General features: G+C 48.0%; 2 protein-coding genes across 7 annotated transcripts; one reads left to right on the top strand and one right to left on the bottom strand.

The window, feature by feature from the left end:
• The first annotated feature begins 748 nt into the window (after positions 1 to 748).
• On the top strand, positions 749 to 13040 carry LOC118221332 (PDZ domain-containing protein GIPC1-like). 6 transcript variants are annotated; one of them, XM_035406303.1, is made up of 7 exons: positions 749 to 1699; positions 1988 to 2584; positions 5073 to 5258; positions 5617 to 5797; positions 6467 to 6576; positions 10446 to 10527; positions 11334 to 13040. In XM_035406303.1, the coding sequence occupies exons 2-7, from the start codon at positions 2303 to 2305 to the stop codon at positions 11483 to 11485; spliced, it is 993 nt and encodes a 330-aa protein (XP_035262194.1). In that variant the 5' UTR covers positions 749 to 1699; positions 1988 to 2302; the 3' UTR covers positions 11486 to 13040. The 6 variants fall into 6 exon arrangements, with proteins under 6 accessions (XP_035262194.1, XP_035262195.1, XP_035262193.1 ...); XM_035406304.1 differs by having other exon boundaries at positions 749 to 1674; XM_035406302.1 differs by having other exon boundaries at positions 749 to 972; positions 1529 to 2584.
• Positions 13041 to 17586: 4546 nt separating this feature from the next.
• On the bottom strand, positions 17587 to 18876 carry LOC118220433 (beta-1,3-galactosyltransferase 1-like). Its single transcript, XM_035404294.1, has one exon. The coding sequence runs from the start codon at positions 18874 to 18876 to the stop codon at positions 17587 to 17589; it is 1290 nt and encodes a 429-aa protein (XP_035260185.1).
• Positions 18877 to 20202: the final 1326 nt, after the last annotated feature.

The raw sequence follows: 20202 nt of genomic DNA on the forward strand, positions 1-20202 counted from the left end.
ATGTCATACAGCTAACAGACACATTAACCTGGACAGAACAAACGTAAATGGTGCACGAATAAAATTAGTCTATCCAATTTATCAATTTCACAAAATCTCACTGCACATGCTGCATGCATTACACTGTAGCACTGGCTAACTGGCATTAACACATACTTTACGTAACTAATACTGCAGTATGTAAATTATAGTACTAAGTTCCTACACTGCCAGCAAAATTATGCATTTACTTGAAGCTAGTTATAACACAGACTTAGGGCCTGATTTACTAAGACCTTCAGCATGTGCAAAACCTTCTAGCAAAACTAATAACACCACCAATGATTGGTGCAAAACAAATGTCATGACCAATCATTGGCAATGTTATAACTTTTTTTTACCTAAAAGGTTTTGTGTGTGTTAGTAAACTAGGGCCTTAGTGGACCACGTAAAGAGGAAAATATTAAGTATTGCTATAACGTCGTTATTGACTACAACTTTAAGACAACATGAAACTTTTAACAAATTTCTATCCTATCTGGGTAACTTAGCTCATGTCACAATACTTTCAGATTTTTAAAAAAAATCAAGTTTGAAACAATTTATACAAGGTATGGCACGTGTACGTGCCGTTATCAACTTGAAGTGCTTTACTCTGTCGAATGGTACAGGAATCATTCATTTCCTATCTTCTACTTCTTCGTAATTCTGATTGGCTGTCATTAAGTAAGCACCGCCCTACCCGGATGTACCTCATAACCCTGTCCGTTCATTCTCTGTATTATTTTTTGTTGGCTAACTCACACAGTTGCTTGGATGTTTATCTGGTTAACGTTAGTTGCTCCTCTTTTTTAGTTTACCACTTAGATTGGGCGCAGTGGTTTGCATGGAACAACCCACCATTTTGGCTGGTTAGTGTTTTCGCAGATTTTACAAGATCCGATTTAATTCCACCAACTGCAACTGAGAACGGGGAACATTACTGCACAAAAGGTAGCTTTCTAGCAGCTAGCGCTATCTAGCTAGGACAGCTATGTTAGCCGACTGTTGCTCGACAAGAAATTTTGAACTAGATTACGCATTGAGTTTGCTTCTTCCGCATGGTGAACGGGGGTGTGTTTTGTTTTGTTTTAGGTAGACTAGCGATCTTAGAGATGTGATAAAAATTAAAATAAAGAAAACTGCTATGATGCCACGATGGCGCTAACTGATCGAACGAGTTAAGCAGTTTACTTTAGACTACCCGTGCTGTCAGTAGTCTAATATTTATATTTTAGCGCTAGCTGGTAATCTAACAGTAACTAAACTTGTCATTTCAAACTGCACCAGTTGATGTATCGCATCGATGGACAGCAGCTGTTCGTTTTCTAAATCAGTGGGTTGGTAGAATTAACGTTAGCAAGCTAATATGAGCTAAGCTATGAAACTGACAGCTACATTTGCGACCGTGGCTGTGCGTCTGAATTTAAATTAGCGTGTGCACTGTATCTGATATCTCACGAAGTGCGCTAACGGTAGACTAATGCAATCCTAATCTAAACCAAATTAGGGATCTGAATTCGGTGGATGAACAACAGTGAGCGTTTGGTGCTTGACCCTGTTTAACCAAGGAAACAACTGCGCCCTCCCATTCTATCTGTTTTGGCTGCGCGCACCGCCGATTCAAAATTACATTACGACGATGAAATACGACGGGTCTGCTCATCTTTCTTTTTTGTGTGTGAGTGAGAGAGAGAGAAATTTAAACAGTGCAAATCATTGTTAACTAGTTAAATAGAACAGTAAAAAGAAAGGGTGTTGACAAATTTAGGATGTGATAAAAGCATAGGCCTACACCCTGTATTCCAGTAAAACCATTACACTCAGTCCCCAAGAGCCAGTCTCTTAAAGTGGCAGGAGGCTCAAATATAATTGATAATGAATGCAGGAGGCTTTGATGTCATAGCAATGTGTTTTATTCATGTGTTGATATGAGCGGAGTTATTCTCTCCTTCCATTTCACCTCCAGGTGTCATTCGTGTAAATCTTGAGAAGACCCCATTCAGTGGGTCATTTTTGAAAAAGGAAACCCAGCTGCGTGTATATCGATGAACTCTCGCTGCAGTTTGACTGAAGGCAACAGCAGCCTGGCAGCCTGTGCTGCTCACAGCTGAGGTACACACTTAGCGGGTGGTGTCAGCGCTGTGATCCAGACTGTGGTGGCGGTGTTGACGGAGGCAGGTGGTTGGCTCTGGCATGCACAAGGGGAAGGGGGCGTGTGTCTGAGCAGCTGCAGACCAAGCTCTCACACTGACAGACAGACAGACACACAGACAGGCAGAGCATGCCTCTGGGCCTGGGCCGCAGGAAGAAGGCTACTCCACTGGTGGAGAATGAGGAGGCGGAGCCTGTGCGGGCGGGGCTGACTGTGGCCGGGCTGGAGGGCGGGGCAGGTGATGTGGACTCGCTGCAAGGCCTGCCCCCGCCCCCCGCCAATCTGCGGCCACGCCTGGTCTTCCACACACAGCTGGCGCATGGCAGCCCCACCGGCCGCATCGAGGGCTTCAGCAACGTGCGCGAGCTCTACGCCAAGATCGGCCAGGCTTTCGGCATCCCGCCAACAGAGGTGAGGGAGCAGGGACTGTACTAAATACGAGTGTATGTACAACCTCCCTTTCTCCAACTCGCTCTCTCTCTCTTTCTCTCTCCTGCTCTCCCTCTCCAACTCTCTGTCTCTCTCTGTCTCTCTCTGTCTCTCTCTCTCTCTCTCCCTCTCTCTCCAACTCTCTCTCTCTCTCTCCCCCTCCCTCTCCAACTCTCTCTCTCTGTCTCTCTCTCGCTCTCCCTTGCTCTCCAACTCTCTCTCCCCCTCCCTCTCCAACTCTCTCTCTCTGTCTCTCTCTCGCTCTCCCTCTCTCCAACTCTCTCTCTCCCCCTCCCTCTCCAACTCTCTCTCTCTCTGTCTCTCTCGCTCTCCCTCTCTCTCCAACTCTCTCTCTCTCGCTCTCCCCTCTCCCTCTCCAACTCTCTCTCTCTCCCCCTCCCTCTCCAACTCTCTCTCCCCCTCTCTCTCTCTCCCCCTCCCTCTCCAACTCTCTCTCTCTCTCCTCTCTCACTCTCTCTCAACTCTCTCTCTCTCCCCTTCCCTCTCCCTCCCACTCTCTCTATCTCTCCCCTACTATCTCCCTTTCTCTTCTACTCTCTCCCCCCCCCTCTGTCTTTTTCCCTCTCTTTACCTTTGTCTCTCTCTGTCTGTCTCTTGTTTTCAGTGCTTGAAATTGCAATGTGTCTTGGGGACTTGATTTAAAATGCATCCAAAATTTAAGTGCCCTTTTTTATGTTAATTATCAGTGGGTATCGGCCTAATGTTGCCCTGCAAGCATTGGTGGGTGTTTTCCTTTGGATGTTTAGTACCATTCATAAAAAATCTGCATGCAAGGCCTCTATAGGATGCTTGTCCCACCTAGTGTAATAGTGATAACTGAGTTCGACAGCATACTTTACTTCCATATAAGGCATTTGTTGGATTACACAGTCAAATATTTTATGCCGAATTTGGTAGGTCTATTTTGTGAAATTTTCTTCTAATTGCATGAAAGGCTGTGCAGGCTTTTTCTTTCAGTGCATTCACTGCCAGACCAAAGTTTCCTGAGGCGCTTATTTTGAGCCCCAGGTAGTCATAGAACAGGGAGTGCTCTAGTGCAGCGTTTCCTAGAGTGAACACGTCTGGTTTCCTGAGATCGGGGTTTCTTTTGGAATATCATTATTTATAAGTTTACTGTCAGTGCCCAGTTCTGACAGTATTGCGCCAGCAGATCCAAATGTTGCTGTAGCCCTTGTTCTGTGGGTGACAGCAACACCAGCCCATCCGTATAGAGCAAAAATTGATCTTCCTTGTTGTTTGGGGTTAGGCCAGGGGTAGCAGATTGTTCCAACAGCTCTGTTATAGATATTAAAGAGAGTTGACGACAAGCTGCATCCCTGAAAAACTCCTCATCCCTGAGTGAAGAAATGTATTCTTTTATTCCCAATTTTTACTCCACATTTGTTATTCACATAAGTTGATATGACTATGTCCTAAACTTTACCCCCTACACCAGTTTGGGGAGTTTTATAATAATCCTTCTTGCCAAATAGAATCAGAAGCCTTTTTAAAATCGATAAAGCATGCAAACATTTTACCTCCGCTTTTTTGGTGTACATGTTGATTAATTAGGGTGTGTAGGGTGTAAACATGATCAGTTGTGCCATGGTTTGGTAGAAAATCAATTTGTCCTTTGCTCAAGACATTGTGTTTGATAAGGAAGGCTAGCATTTTGGCATTGATAATGTTGCAGAAAACCTTCCCTAGATTGCTGCTGACACAGATTCCTTGGTAAATATTAGGGTCAAATTTGTCTGTCTCTTGCTCTCTCGTCTCTCTCTCTCTCTCCTCTCCCTCCCCCTACAGGCATTTAGCAGATGCTCTTATCCAGAGTGACTTGCACAACTTTTTACACAGCATTTACATTGTATCCATTTACACAGCTGGATATATACTGAATCAATGCAGGTTAAGTACCTTGCTCAAGGATGCAACGGCAGTGTCCTAACGGGGAATCAAACCTCTGACCTGTCACCCCACTCTCCTTCTCTCTCACTCTCTTGCTCTCGCTTTCCCTCTCTCTCTCCCTCTCGCTCTCTCTCGGTCTCCGTGCACATTAGGACATTAGTATGAGATTTTTAGCTTTGTGAATGATCTACTTGCATTTCAGAATGTTTGTTGTGTACTGTAGATGGCGCTGTTTGCGTGAGCAGGGATGGGGAACTGTTCATTTGTATTTAAGTGGAGTATTCTGGTGGGTTTGGGGGTTGCTGTGTGGGTGGGCGTAGGTGTGGTGCAGGTGTGTGTTGGCTATGGAGGGGTGTGACAGGCGTTTCATTCGTTCATTAATTTATTTATGTGACTTGGTATGTGATCCAGGTCTGGATCACTGTATAACTGCTTTGTAACCATTTAAAAAGTGCTATTCAGATATAAATTGAATATAATTATTAATATCAAGAATAAAATTGATAGGAGAACAGTGAGTGCTGAAAGAGAAAAGATGAAATGATCTCTCCACCCTCGGCAGGTGATGTTCTGTACGCTGAATACCCATAAGGTGGACATGGAGAAGCTGCTGGGGGGGCAGATTGGCCTGGAGGACTTCATCTTTGCCCATGTGAAGGGGCAGAGGAAGGAAGTGGATGTGTTTAAGGGTGAGGACGCGCTCGGGCTGACCATCACCGACAACGGAGCCGGATACGCCTTCATCAAAGTAGGGACTGAAGTCTCTGTGTGTTCAGTAACCTAACCCTAACCCTAAATCTTCATGTTTCATAATCTTATAGTGAGATATAATGAAATAATCACATTTAATAACTTCCTAAACATTTAGCAACTTTAATGTTTTATAACCTTTTAATGATTTAACAACCATTTAATGTATGTCAACCTTTATATTTAATACATTTTTAATTACTTTCACCTCATATTTGGTGTATATTATTGTACAAAGGGTAAATGCTTGTACTACACACACGGGTGCGCTCATGTGCACACACACACGCGTGCACACATGCACAAACGCACGCACACATGTACATACAAACACACATATTCTGTGACTTTTTCAGAGAATACGAGAAGGAAGCGTAATAGACGGAATCCAGGTAATAAATGTAGGGGACATGATCGAATCCATCAACGGGCACGTTCTGATTGGCTGCCGGCACTACGAGGTTGCCAAGATGCTGAAGGAGCTGCCCAAGGGGCGGGACTTCTGCCTCAGGCTGGTGGAGCCGTTGAAGGCCTTTGGTGAGTGTGTGTGTGTGTGTGTGCAGGTCATTCATTCATATCTTATCGCGCCAAACCAATATCCACTGTGATGTCATTTGCTTCTAGGAGCTCATAGTCCATCACAGGTGGACTTAAGAGACAATTATTTAGGATGTGGTCCATATCCTGGTTTTCTGCCCCACATAAGCATCTCCCATGTTCGCTCAATCCCCATCCAACCATATTTGATCCTGTTTTTCCCACTCCAGATCTTGCTCTATTAAGTGTGTGTGTGTGTGTGTAATCTGTGTGTGTGCATGTGTGTATTGTGTGTGTGCATGCGTGTGTGTATAATGTGTGTGTAAACTGTGTGTGTGTGTGCGTGCATGTATAATGTGTGTGTGTGTGCGTGCGTGCATAATGTGTGTGTGTGTGTGTAATCTTTGTGTGTGTGTGCGTGTGTGTATAATGTGTGTGCGTGTGCGTGCATAATGTGTGTGTGTAATCTATGTGTGTGTGTGTGTGTGTGTAATCTGTGTGTGCGTGTGTGTATAATGTGTGTGTGTGTGTGCATAATGTGTGTGTGTGTGTGTAATCTATGTGTGTGTGTGTGTGTGTGTGTAATCTGTGTGTGCGTGTGTGTATAATGTGTGTGTGTGTGTGTGTGCATAATGTGTGTGTGTGTGTAATCTTTGTGTGTGTGTTCAGATATGATCGGTCAGCGTGGGGCGGGGCGCTCAGCCTCTGGGGTCCAGATGGGGACAGGAAGAGGGACGCTACGCCTGCGGGCCAAAGGCCCCGCCACTGTGCAGGAACTGGTAAGGGCCCGTACTCACAGAGTCAGCACTGTGCAGGGTAAGGGCCCGTACTCACAGAGTCAGCACTGTGCAGGGTAAGGGCCCGTACTCACAGAGTCAGCACTGTGCAGGGTAAGGGCCCGTACTCACAGAGTCAGCACTGTGCAGGGTAAGGGCCCGTACTCACAGAGTCAGCACTGTGCAGGGTAAGGGCCCGTACTCACAGAGTCAGCACTGTGCAGGGTAAGGGCCCGTACTCACAGAGTCAGCACTGTGCAGGGTAAGGGCCGTACTCACAGAGTCAGCACTGTGCAGGGTAAGGGCCCGTACTCACAGAGTCAGCACTGTGCAGGGTAAGGGCCCGTACTCACAGAGTCAGCACTGTGCAGGGTAAGGGCCCGTACTCACAGAGTCAGCACTGTGCAGGGTAAGGGCCCGTACTCACAGAGTCAGCACTGTGCAGGGTAAGGGCCCGTACTCACAGAGTCAGCACTGTGCAGGGTAAGGGCCCGTACTCACAGAGTCAGCACTGTGCAGGGTAAGGGCCCGTACTCACAGAGTCAGCACTGTGCAGGGTAAGGGCCCGTACTCACAGAGTCAGCACTGTGCAGGAGCTGGTAAGGGGCCCGTACTCACAGAGTCAGCACTGTGCAGGGTAAGGGCCTGTAATCACAGAGTCAGCACTGTGCAGGGTAAGGGCCCGTACTCACAGAGTCAGCACTGTGCAGGGTAAGGGCCCGTACTCACAGAGTCAGCACTGTGCAGGGTAAGGGCCCGTACTCACAGAGTCAGCACTGTGCAGGGTAAGGGCCCGTACTCACAGAGTCAGCACTGTGCAGGGTAAGGGCCCGTACTCACAGAGTCAGCACTGTGCAGGGTAAGGGCCCGTACTCACAGAGTCAGCACTGTGCAGGGTAAGGGCCCGTACTCACAGAGTCAGCACTGTGCAGGAGCTGGTAAGGGCCCGTACTCACAGAGTCAGCACTGTGCAGGGTAAGGGCCCGTACTCACAGAGTCAGCACTGTGCAGGGTAAGGGCCCGTCCTCACAGAGTCAGCACTGTGCAGGGTAAGGGCCCGTACTCACAGAGTCAGCACTGTGCAGGAGCTGGTAAGGGCCCGTACTCACAGAGTCAGCACTGTGCAGGAGCTGGTAAGGGCCTGTACTCACAGAGTCAGCACTGTGCAGGGTAAGGGCCTGTACTCACAGAGTCAGCACTGTGCAGGAGCTGGTAAGGGCCCGTACTCACAGAGTCAGCACTGTGCAGGGTAAGGGCCCGTACTCACAGAGTCAGCACTGTGCAGGGTAAGGGCCCGTACTCACAGAGTCAGCACTGTGCAGGGTAAGGGCCCGTACTCACAGAGTCAGCACTGTGCAGGGTAAGGGCCCGTACTCACAGAGTCAGCACTGTGCAGGGTAAGGGCCTGTACTCACAGAGTCAGCACTGTGCAGGGTAAGGGCCTGTACTCACAGAGTCAGCACTGTGCAGGGTAAGGGCCCGTACTCACAGAGGTCAGCACTGTACAGGGTAAGGGCCCGTACTCATAGAGTCAGCACTGTGCAGGGTAAGGGCCCGTACTCACAGAGTCAGCACTGTGCAGGAGCTGGGAAGGGCCCGTACTCACAGAGTCAGCACTGTGCAGGAGCTGGTAAGGGCCTGTACTCACAGAGTCAGCACTGTGCAGGGTAAGGGCCTGTACTCACAGAGTCAGCACTGTGCAGGGTAAGGGCCCGTACTCACAGAGTCAGCACTGTACAGGGTAAGGGCCTGTACTCACAGAGTCAGCACTGTGCAGGGTAAGGGCCTGTACTCACAGAGTCAGCACTGTGCAGGAGCTGGTAAGGGCCTGTACTCACAGAGTCAGCACTGTGCAGGAGCTGGTAAGGGCCTGTACTCACAGAGTCAGCACTGTGCAGGGTAAGGGCCTGTACTCACAGAGTCAGCACTGTGCAGGGTAAGGGCCCGTACTCATAGAGTCAGCACTGTGCAGGGTAAGGGCCCGTACTCACAGAGTCAGCACTGTGCAGGAGCTGGGAAGGGCCCGTACTCACAGAGTCAGCACTGTGCAGGAGCTGGTAAGGGCCTGTACTCACAGAGTCAGCACTGTGCAGGGTAAGGGCCCGTACTCACAGAGTCAGCACTGTGCAGGGTAAGGGCCCGTACTCACAGAGTCAGCACTGTGCAGGGTAAGGGCCTGTACTCACAGAGTCAGCACTGTGCAGGGTAAGGGCCTGTACTCACAGAGTCAGCACTGTGCAGGGTAAGGGCCCGTACTCACAGAGTCAGCACTGTGCAGGGTAAGGGCCTGTACTCACAGAGTCAGCACTGTGCAGGGTAAGGGCCCGTACTCACAGAGTCAGCACTGTGCAGGGTAAGGGCCTGTACTCACAGAGTCAGCACTGTGCAGGGTAAGGGCCTGTACTCACAGAGTCAGCACTGTGCAGGGTAAGGGCCCGTACTCACAGAGTCAGCACTGTGCAGGGTAAGGGCCCGTACTCACAGAGTCAGCACTGTGCAGGGTAAGGGCCCGTACTCACAGAGTCAGCACTGTGCAGGGGAAGGGCCTGTACTCACAGAGTCAGCACTGTGCAGGGTAAGGGCCCGTACTCACAGAGTCAGCACTGTGCAGGAGCTGGGAAGGGCCCATACTCACAGAGTCAGCACTGTGCAGGGTAAGGGCCCGTACTCACGGAGTCAGCACTGTGCAGGAGCTGGGAAGGGCCCGTACTCACAGAGTCAGCACTGTGCAGGGTAAGGGCCCGTACTCACAGAGTCAGCACTGTGCAGGGTAAGGGCCCGTACTCACAGAGTCAGCACTGTGCAGGGTAAGGGCCTGTACTCACAGAGTCAGCACTGTGCAGGGTAAGGGCCTGTACTCACAGAGTCAGCACTGTGCAGGGTAAGGGCCTGTACTCACAGAGTCAGCACTGTGCAGGAGCTGGGAAGGGCCCGTACTCACAGAGTCAGCACTGTGCAGGGTAAGGGCCCGTACTCACAGAGTCAGCACTGTGCAGGGTAAGGGCCCGTACTCACAGAGTCAGCACTGTGCAGGAGCTGGGAAGGGCCCGTACTCACAGAGTCAGCACTGTGCAGGAGCTGGTAAGGGCCCGTACTCACAGAGTCAGCACTGTGCAGGGTAAGGGCCTGTACTCACAGAGTCAGCACTGTGCAGGGTAAGGGCCCGTACTCAGAGTCAGCACTGTGCAGGGTAAGGGCCTGTACTCACAGAGTCAGCACTGTGCAGGAGCTGGGAAGGGCCCGTACTCACAGAGTCAGCACTGTGCAGGAGCTGGTAAGGGCCTGTACTCACAGAGTCAGCACTGTGCAGGGTAAGGGCCTGTACTCACAGAGTCAGCACTGTGCAGGAGCTGGTAAGGGCCCGTACTCACAGAGTCAGCACTGTGCAGGGTAAGGGCCCGTACTCACAGAGTCAGCACTGTGCAGGGTAAGGGCCCGTACTCACAGAGTCAGCACTGTGCAGGAGCTGGGAAGGGCCTGTACTCACAGAGTCAGCACTGTGCAGGGTAAGGGCCCGTACTCACAGAGTCAGCACTGTGCAGGGTAAGGGCCCGTACTCACAGAGTCAGCACTGTGCAGGGGCTGGGAAGGGCCCGTACTCACAGAGTCAGCACTGTGCAGGGTAAGGGCCCGTACTCACAGAGTCAGCACTGTGCAGGGTAAGGGCCCGTACTCACAGAGTCAGCACTGTGCAGGGTAAGGGCAGGAGTTTGCAGCATGGTGGAGTCATACATTAGCATAATACTGTGGCTGTTCCTGCTTCTGCGATCAGCACTGCTATCCCATCAATAATTTAGATTTTCAGGAACATGTTCTAATGAGTGATTCTAAATTTAAACTCACATTTTGTAATAACTGTTGCTGTGTCCTAGCCATCTGCATTTGAGGAGAAGGCCATTGAAAAGGTGGATGACCTGCTGGAGAATTACATGGGAATCCGGGACAGCGAACTAGGTGTGTGTACATGCATGTCTGCTGGTGTGTGTGCGTGCATGCATATCTGCTGGTGTGTGTGTGTGTGTGTGTGCTAAGTGTGCTTGCATGCGTGCATATCTGCTGGTGTGTGCATGTGCTTGGTGTGTGTGTGCGCATATTTGCTTGTGTGCATGTGTGGGTGCATATGTTTGTGCGTGTGTGTGTTTCTGTGGGTTTGTGTGCGTGTGTGTGTGTGTGTGTGTGTTTGACTCTGTGTGTGTGTGTTTGTGTGCATACATGCGTGTGTGTGTGTCTTTGACTCTCTGTGTGTGTGTGCGCGTGTGTGTGTGTGTGTGTGTTTGACTGTGTGTGTGCGTGTGTGTGTGTCTTTGACTCTCTGTGTGTGTGTGCGCGTGTGTGTGTGTGTGTGTGTGTGTGTGTTTGACTGTGTGTATGTGTGTGTCTGTGTTTGACTGTGTGTGTGTGTGTGTGTGTGTGTGTGTGTGTAATCTGTGTGTGTGTTTGACTCTGTGTGTGTGTGTGTGTGTGTGTAATCTGTGTGTGTGTGGTTGACTCTGTGCGTGTGCGCCTGCCTGTTTGACTGTGTCTGTGTGTGTGTGTAATCTGTGTGTGTGTATGTGTGTGTGCCTGTTTGACTCTGTGTGTGTGCGTGTGTGTGTGTGTGTGTGTGTGCCTGTTTGACTGTGTGTGTGTGTGTGTGTGTGTGTGTGTGTGTGCCTGTTTGACTCTGTGTGTGCCTGTTTGACTCTGTGTGTGTGTGTGTGTGTGTGTGTGTGTGTGTGTGTAATCTGTGTGTGTATTTGACTCCCTGCTGTCTCGTTTAGCTGCCTCCATGGTGGAGCTGGGGAGAGACAAGCGGAACCCAGATGAGTTTGCCGAGGCTCTGGATGAGTCGCTTGGCGACTTTGCTTTCCCCGACGAGTTTGTGTTTGACGTCTGGGGTGCCATTGGTGACGCCAAGGTGGGACGCGTGTGAGCACAGGAGTTGGAGGGACTGAAGAGCCAACGCTGCAGTGGCACATGACCACCACTAGGGGTCACTGTAGTTGTTTTAGTGTGTTTTTACGCTTTAGCAGGTGTTGTGTTGATTTCCTTTTGTGTTTCTGTCAGTGTTTTTTGGGATGTGAGTTGTATGCGCTTTCTGAATCTGATAGGACAGCAGTAATCTCTGGGGTGTCAGTGATGGCCCCTCTCTTGGCATGCTGAAAAGTGCAGAACACTTCTTGCCTGTTTGCATGGAGACCAAACCACCAGGCATTCGGGCAGGTGCCCAGATTCCCAGAATGCACTGCTGTCTGAGCAATACCTGACTCACCCAGGACACAGCATGGTTTAGCTTTTTTTTTTTAAGGTTGGGACCACTACACTCTGCTCAAGGATTGAACTTTCTACCTGACTTTCCCCAAACAGAAGTACAGTCAAACAGATCTATAGTCAAACAGCACCAAAGTCAAACAGTGTTACAGTCAAACTACTGAAGTCAAACAGCACTACAGTCAAACAGTGTTAGTCAAACAGTGTTGCAGTCAAACAGTACTACAGTCAAGCATCACAGCAGTCAAACAGTACTACAGTCAAGCAGCACTGCAGTCTAACAACACAGCAGTCAAACAGTACTACAGTCAGTGTTAGTCAAACCGTGTTACAGTCAAACAGCATCACAGTCTAACAGCACTGATCAAACTGTTACAGTCAAACAATGTTAGTCAAACAGCATTACAGTCAAACAGTGTTAGTCAAACAGTGTTACAAACAGCACTGCAGTCAAACAGTGTTACAGTCAAACTACTGCAGTCAAGCATCACAGCAGTCAAACAGTACTACAGTCAAGCATCACAGCAGTCAAAGTACTACAGTCAAGCAGCACTGCAGTCTAACAGCACAGCAGTCAAACAGTACTACAGTCAGTGTTAGTCAAACCGTGTTACAGTCAAACAGCATCACAGTCTAACAGCACTGATCAAACTGTTACAGTCAAACAATGTTAGTCAAACAGCATTACAGTCAAACAGTGTTAGTCAAGCAGTGTTACAGTCAAACAGTACTACAGTCAAACAGTGTTACAGTCAAACAGTACTACAGTCAAACAGTGGTACAGTCAAACAGCATTACACTCAAAGCGCTACAGTCAAACAGTGTCACCGTCTAACAGCACTGATCAAACTGTTACAGTAAAACAGTGTTACAGTCAAACAGCAGTACAGGAGGAAGGTGGTAGAGCTGACTGCGTGTAATGACAGTTTTTACGTAGGTATATGATAAATCTAGTTTTATAACAGTGTGGCTATATCAGTTGTCATTTTGAATGCTGTTAAACAGTATTAGTTAAATATGAAATGTTAATCACTGTTAAACTTGAAGGGTCAGGTATAATGTTAGGCTCTGTGACACAAAGTGATTCTTCTAGTAATAATTATGTAAATAATTTTATTTACTTACTGTACTCACTGAATAGCCACAATGTAATGTCTTTTTGATATGAAGGAAAAAATCATGTGATACTTGGCACTGAAATAAAGTTTCTGTCTTTCTGCTGTGGGATTTATTTAAGCTGGAGACACTGACTGATGGAGTTATTTAAGATGGAGACACTGAGGGAGTTATAGATGGAGACACTGGGAGTTATTTAAGATGGAGACTGACTGATGGAGTTATTTAAGATGGAGACGCTGGGAGTTATTTAAGATGGAGACACTGAGGGAGTTATTTAAGATGGAGACACTGGGAGTTATTTAAGATGGAGACACTGAGGGAGTTATTTAAGATGGAGACACTGAGGGAGTTATAGATGGAGACACTGGGAGTTATTTAATATGGAGACACTGAGGGAGTTAATATGGAGACACTGAGGGAGTTATTTAAGATGAAGACACTGATGGAGTTATTTAAGATGGAAACACTGACTGATGGAGTTATTTAAGATGGAGACACTGAGGGAGTTATTTAAAACGGAGACACTGACTGATGGAGTTATTTAAGATGGAGACACCGAATGATTGAGTTATTTAAGATGGAGACACCGACTGAGGGAGTTATTTAAGATGGAGACACTGACTGATGGAGTTATTTAAGATGGAGACACTGAGGGACTTATTTAAAATGGAGACACTGACTGATGGAGTTATTTAAGATGGAGACACCGAATGATTGAGTTATTTAAGATGGAGACACCGACTGAGGGAGTTATTTAAGATGGAGACACTGACTGATGGAGTTATTTAAGATGGAGACACTGAGGGACTTATTTAAGATGGAGACACTGACTGATGGAGTTATTTAAGATGGAGACACCGAATGATTGAGTTATTTAAGATGGAGACACCGACTGAGGGAGTTATTTAAGATGGAGACACTGACTGATGGAGTTATTTAAGATGCAGACACTGAATGATTGAGTTATTTAAGATGGAGACAAGGACTGAGGGAGTTATTTGAGATGGAGACACTGACTGAGGGAGTTATTTAAGATGGAGACACTGAGAGAGTTACATAAGATGGAGACACTGACTGATGGAGTTATTTAAGATGGAGACACCGAGGGAGTTATTTAAGATGGAGACACTGACTGATGGAGTTATTTAATATGGAGACACTGAGGGAGTTATAGATGGAGACACTGAGTGAGTTATTCAATATGGAGACACTGAGGGAGTTATTTAATATGGAGACACTGAGGGAGTTATTTAAGATGGAGACACTGATGGAGTTATTTAATATGGAGACATTGAGGGAGTTATTTAAGATGGAGACACTGGGAGTTATTTAAGATGGAGACACTGACTGATGTAGTTATTTAAGATGGAAACACTGACTGATGGAGTTATTTAAGATGGAGACACTGAGGGAGTTATTTAAAATGGAGACACTGACTGATGGAGTTATTTAAGATCCAGACACCGACTGAGGGAGTTATTTAAGATGGAGACACTGACTGATGGAGTTATTTAAGATGGAGACAAGGACTGAGGGAGTTATTTAAGATGGAGACAAGAACTGAGGGAGTTATTTGAGATGGAGACACTGACCGAGGGAGTTATTTAAGATGGAGACAATGAGGGAGTTACTTAAGATGGGGACACTGACTGATGGAGTTATTTAAGATGGAGACACTGACTGATGGAGTTATTTAAGATGGAGACACTGAGGGAGTTATTTAAGATGGAGACATTGACTGATGGGGTGGCCCGTGTAGTGGGTAGCGCTGTGTCCTCACAGCAAGAAGGTCCTGGTTCTGGTGTTTCTGTGTGGAGTTTGCATGTTCTGCCTGTGTCTACTTGCATGTTTTCTCCAGGTACTCTGGTTTCCTCCCACAGTCCAATGTGAGTGAATGGTGTGTTTGCCCTGTGATAGATTGGTGACCTGACTAGGGTGTAATCCTGCCTCTCACCCAATGCACGCTGGGATAGCCTCCAGCACCCCTCGCGACCCTTCCCAGGATATGTGTGTATAGATAATGGATAGATGGATGGACACTGACTGATGGAATATGTAAGATGGCGACACTGACTGAGGATAGTTCACTTTCTAGGATTATTTTTATTCAAGAAGGTTTTTGTTTGTGATGACAGATATTAGGTTTCTGATGTCAACATTCTGCCTCCAGAGGTTGCACATATGATTATTACCTGATTACTCATTTAAAAAAATGTTTAATATTATTTTTGGTCAGAACTATTTCCTGTGGCACATGCAAGCTGAGACCACTCTTTGCTAAAGGAAGAAAAACCAGCACAATATGAAAAGTCATATTTTTATCTAATTAATCTGTCAAATTAATCTGTTCTTATGCCTTTGGAAACTAGGGCTGGGTGATGTAGTGCATGCACTACTGGGTGATGTAGTGCATGCACTTATGGGTGATGCAGTGCATGTACTGCTGGGTGATGTAGTGCATGATCTGCTGGGTGATGTAGTGCATGCACTGCTGGGTGATGTAGTGTATGTACTGCTGGGTGGTGTAGTGCATGCTCTGCTGGGTGATGTAGTGCATGCACTGCTGGGTGATGTAGTGTATGTACTGCTGGGTGATGTAGTGCATGCACTGCTGGGTGATGCAGTGCATGTACTGCTGGGTGATGTAGTGCATGCACTGCTGGGTGATGTAGTGTATGTACTGCTGGGTGATGTAGTGCATGCACTGCTGGGTGATGTAGTGCATGTACTGCTGGGTGATGGAACAGTGATCTCGTGATGTGCCTTTCCGTTTTTTCTGTTTAATCATACCTTATTCAGTGGTAAACATCAAATTTAAGATGCCACGTGAAACTGATAAACACATCACCTCTGATCTCTGTTGCTAAGCAGCTAACTTACCAGCACACAGTCTAATCAGCACTCAGTCTAATCAGCACTCAGTCTAATCAGCACACAGTCTAATCAGCACTCAGTCTAATCAGCACACAGTCTAATCAGCACTCAGTCTAATCAGCACACAGTCTAATCAGCACACAGTCTAATCAGCACACAGTCTTACCAGTCATGCCCCTAAGTTAGGGGAACCTTCATGTGTAACACTTATTTCCTTGGAAACTAGGAGACACATCCTTTGACCAGTTAATGGGGTCAATTTCCTGGGATGCAGTCTAGCATCTGTTATAAAGGAGACTGCAGTCTAGCATCGGTTATATAACAGGTGATCAGATAGAGGATCATTAAAAATACAGGACCATGCCAATATAACATGCAAGGCCCTTCAAATCACAACCAGAGCAAATAAATTCACAAAGCTTTAAGATGCTATATAAGACACTACTACAGTTGTTCTTTTATAGTTTATGTACATCCAGTTTTTCACACTCAATGTTTTTCTTTAGCTGTACTATGAAATGCAACCTGCACACTACTGCAGAATGAAGCATTGAATTAATGGCATCATCCTTTTATAATGATTCTGCTAAAGTGCAGATTGCAAGTTCACTGTTGTGTAATGCGCAGGTTGCAGGTCAATGCACAACTTTATCAGTTTGCACACCTAGAGACTCCAGGGCTACAGCCAAGGTGTGTGAGTTACACAAACAGTCACTTTTCTTAGTGACAGCATTTGAAAGGTCTACAGTTGTCTTTTTCAGAAAAACATAATTAGTCTCTATGGCAAGAAATGTAAAGGGAACATCAAGTGAAAAACAGGAAAATTAATGGCAAATAAAAAATATGGATCTTTTCGGTTCTGGTTTGACCCTGGCTTTGGTTATAAAGGAGTGACTGGGTTATGGGATGTGTTTGGATTGGGGTGTTTTGGCTGGGATGTGGGTTGTGGGGGTGTGTTTGGGTTATGGGGGTAGATCTTAGTTACATGGGTGGGTTCGGTTTATGAGGGTGCGTTTGAGTTTGGGTGTGTGTCTTTGGGTTGTGGGGTGTGTTTGAGTTTGGGGGTGGGTTAAGTTTGTGGGGATGTGTTTGGTTTTTGGGGTGTGTTTGGGTTACGTAAGCTATGTTTGGTTTTTGTGGGTGTGTTTGGGTTTGGGGGTGTGTGTTAGGGTTGGAGGGGTGTTTGGGTTTGGGGGTGGGTTAGGTTTGTGTGGGTGTGTTTGGGTTGGGGGATGTGTTTTGGTTGGGGTATGTGTTTGCGTTTGGGGGTGGGTTATGGAGGTATATGTGGGTTGTGAGGGTTAGGGTTTGGGGTGGGTTATGGAGGTGTCTGTGGGTTGTGGGGGTTAGGGTTTGGGGGTGGGTTATGGAGGTATATGTGGGTTGTGAGGGTTAGGGTTTGGGGTGGGTTATGGGGGTGTCTGTGGGTTGTGGGGGTTAGGGTTTGGGGGTGGGTTATGGAGGTATATGTGGGTTGTGGGGGTTAGGGTTTGGGGGTGTCTGTGGGCCGTGGGGGTTAGGGTTTGGGGGTATGTGTTAGGGTTGGGGGGTGTTTGGTTTTGGGGTTGGGTTATGGGGGTGTCTGTGGGTTGTGGGGATTAGGGTTTTGGGGTGGGTTATGGGGGTGTCTGTGGGTTGTGGGGCTTAGGGTTTGGGGGTGTGTTTTGGTTGGGAGATGTGTTTGGGTTTGGGGGTGGGTTAGATATGTGTGGGTGTGTTTGGGTTTGGGGGTGTGTTTTAGGGTTGGGGGTGTTTGGGTTTGGGGTTGGGTTATGGGGGTGTCTGTGGGTTGTGGGGGCAGGGTGGCCCTGCTTTGTGGAAGTCGGCCCAGTACAGAAGCAGCTGGTGAGGCTTCATCCCAGTAACTGAGACGATGTTGGTGTAATGGCAGCGGCTGTAGGGGAGGGGCCACAGGTGGAACAGCCCCGGGTCCGGCAGGGGTGTGGGTTCCAGTCCCAGGTGCTCCAGGCACATGCCCAGGTATACGTCCTCCAGGTAGATGGGTTTCACCACTCTGGAAGCTTCCAGAATTTTTCCAGGAAGGTCCATGGAAAAGGCGTAGGCATTCCCCGAGATGTACAGTGGGTATGTGGGGTTGGGGTACACTTCTGGGGGCATGTACCATCTGGAGCCCTTGTCGCGGCGGACCACACCACCGGTGATAATGGCGCCGGTGATGTAGTTATGTTTGGGCCGGGAGGCATGTGGGTCCAGAAGGCGGATAAGGAGCTTCATGTTGAGGAACATGTCTGTGTCTACCTTGGCGGCATAGGCTGCATTTGGGCAGTGGGCCACCAGCCACTCCATCATCAGCATGGTCTTGATGGTCAGGTTGCGGTAGCTGTCCAGGAAGTCACCCTGCAGCAGGTCGTGGTGCTCAGAGCTCTCTCGGAAAAGCTCCTCTTGGAGCCCCGTCCTGTCCGCTAGCCCCAGAATGAAGAGCCGGCGGATGGTCACACCCGACACCAGGCTCTGGTTCCCCCAGGTAGCGCGGACTGCATCCCGTGCTTCTCTGTTCCAGGGTGCCACCGGCACCATCAGCACCAGGAAGGGGTCCAGGCCCTGGCACTTATCTGGCTGGTCCAGGATAAAGTGATACAGGTGAGGGTATGCAACCTCAAAGGGGCCTGGCGGCTTCCAGGGTATGGGCTGGGTGAGGTGGGGGACTGCACCCATCAAGGGTGTAATCGTGTTGGGTGTAGTGCGGGTGGTGTTGAGTTCAGTGCGGGTGGTGTTGGGTGTAGCACGGGTGATGTTGGGTGTAGTGCGGGTGGTGGGTGTAGCATGGGTGGTGTTGGGTGCAGTGCAGGTGGTGTTTGGTGTAGTGCGGGTGGTGTTGGGTGCTGTGTGGGTGGCGTTGGGTGTAGCACGGGTGGTGTTGGGTGCAGTGCGGGTGGTGTTGGGTGTAGTACAGGCAGTGTTGCTCCAGTAGCTGAAAGAGGAAGCAGAGGCCATGCCTTCACCCACCCTCCAGCACCACCAGGCCCTGCCCTGCACAGTGGCACACCAGGGGTCTGAGCTGACATAGCTCATCAGCAGGAGCCCCACGCACAGCAGCATGCCACCCCCCAACACACACTGTCGACAGCTCCGCCCCCTCCTGAGGAATGCAAAAACCACCTTTCTCAGTATACACCTTCTAATACCTCTCTCATATTTACCTTAACCCTCACAGGTGAGCCCAGATGGACCAGTCAACCAACAGCAGTTTGGTATATTCACTTCTGAGATTGTACAGCTAAGTAATGCTATTTTTACAGACCTTCTGAGACAGAATGAATGCTGCAGCCCAGAAGGGTGTATGGATTCAGTGTTCAGGGTTTGTATATTCATTTTAATGGCAGTCATTAATATTATACAGTACGGTGTGATAATGTCACAAGTGCATGTCTGTTTTCTTACCTTTGCACCAGTGATTGTCTGGGCAACTTGCTGTCACACATCAGGAAGTCCCTGAAATTCTGTCTGAGCATAATAGATGTGGTGAGTACAGATAGACCTCACAGTGGGTATGTTTATATGCTCACTCATATCTGAGAGAAAGGGGTAGATGTGATGAGTACAGACGGACCTCAAAGTGGGTACGTTTACATGCACACTCATATTCCCATCCATTCCCGCTTATCCTGAGCAGGGTCGCGGCGGGTGCTGGAGCCTATCCCAGCGTGCATTGGGCGTGAGGCAGGAATACACCCTAGACAGGTTGATTATCTATCGCAGGGCACACACACCATTCACTCACCATTCACAATGGACAAAATTCCATTTAAGACATGGCTCATGAAAACAGCATCTTCTGACTAAATACCCCAAATAAGGCCTCATTCTAAATATGGCATATTATGATTAAGACATGTGACATATGCAGATATTTGTGTTATTGGAGCGCTATTTGGCCATGTATACAGCTTATTCAGCTTATTCCGAATATTCATCTCAATCGGGGTTTTGACGACAGTTAGAAACACATACGGCCTGAGGGTGCTGTTTACAGTCAGCCCTGCTGTTGCTAGGCTACCGATGGCATTTTAGATATGAGCTAGACAGCTAGCAGCTCGCAGGGCACATGTGTGGAAGGCCCTGCAGAAAAGACTCAGCACTTCTGGTTGAGGGGAGAAACTATCCTACTTTTAAAAATTTTAGAACATAAATAAAGAGCTTAAGGGATGTAATGTTACACGCCCATTTTATGTTTAATTGGATTATGCACCTCTGCATGTAAACGGGAATAATAAAAGTATTAATTTCTCAGTAACCACATAAAGCATGAACACACCATAACACACTACACACCTCCAACATGGACCCACCATAACACACTACACACCTCCAACATGGACCCACCATAACACACTACACACCTCCAACATGGACCCACCATAACAC

Source organism: Anguilla anguilla, chromosome 2 (assembly GCF_013347855.1).
Source record: "Anguilla anguilla isolate fAngAng1 chromosome 2, fAngAng1.pri, whole genome shotgun sequence".
Classification (NCBI taxonomy): Eukaryota; Metazoa; Chordata; class Actinopteri; order Anguilliformes; family Anguillidae; genus Anguilla; species Anguilla anguilla.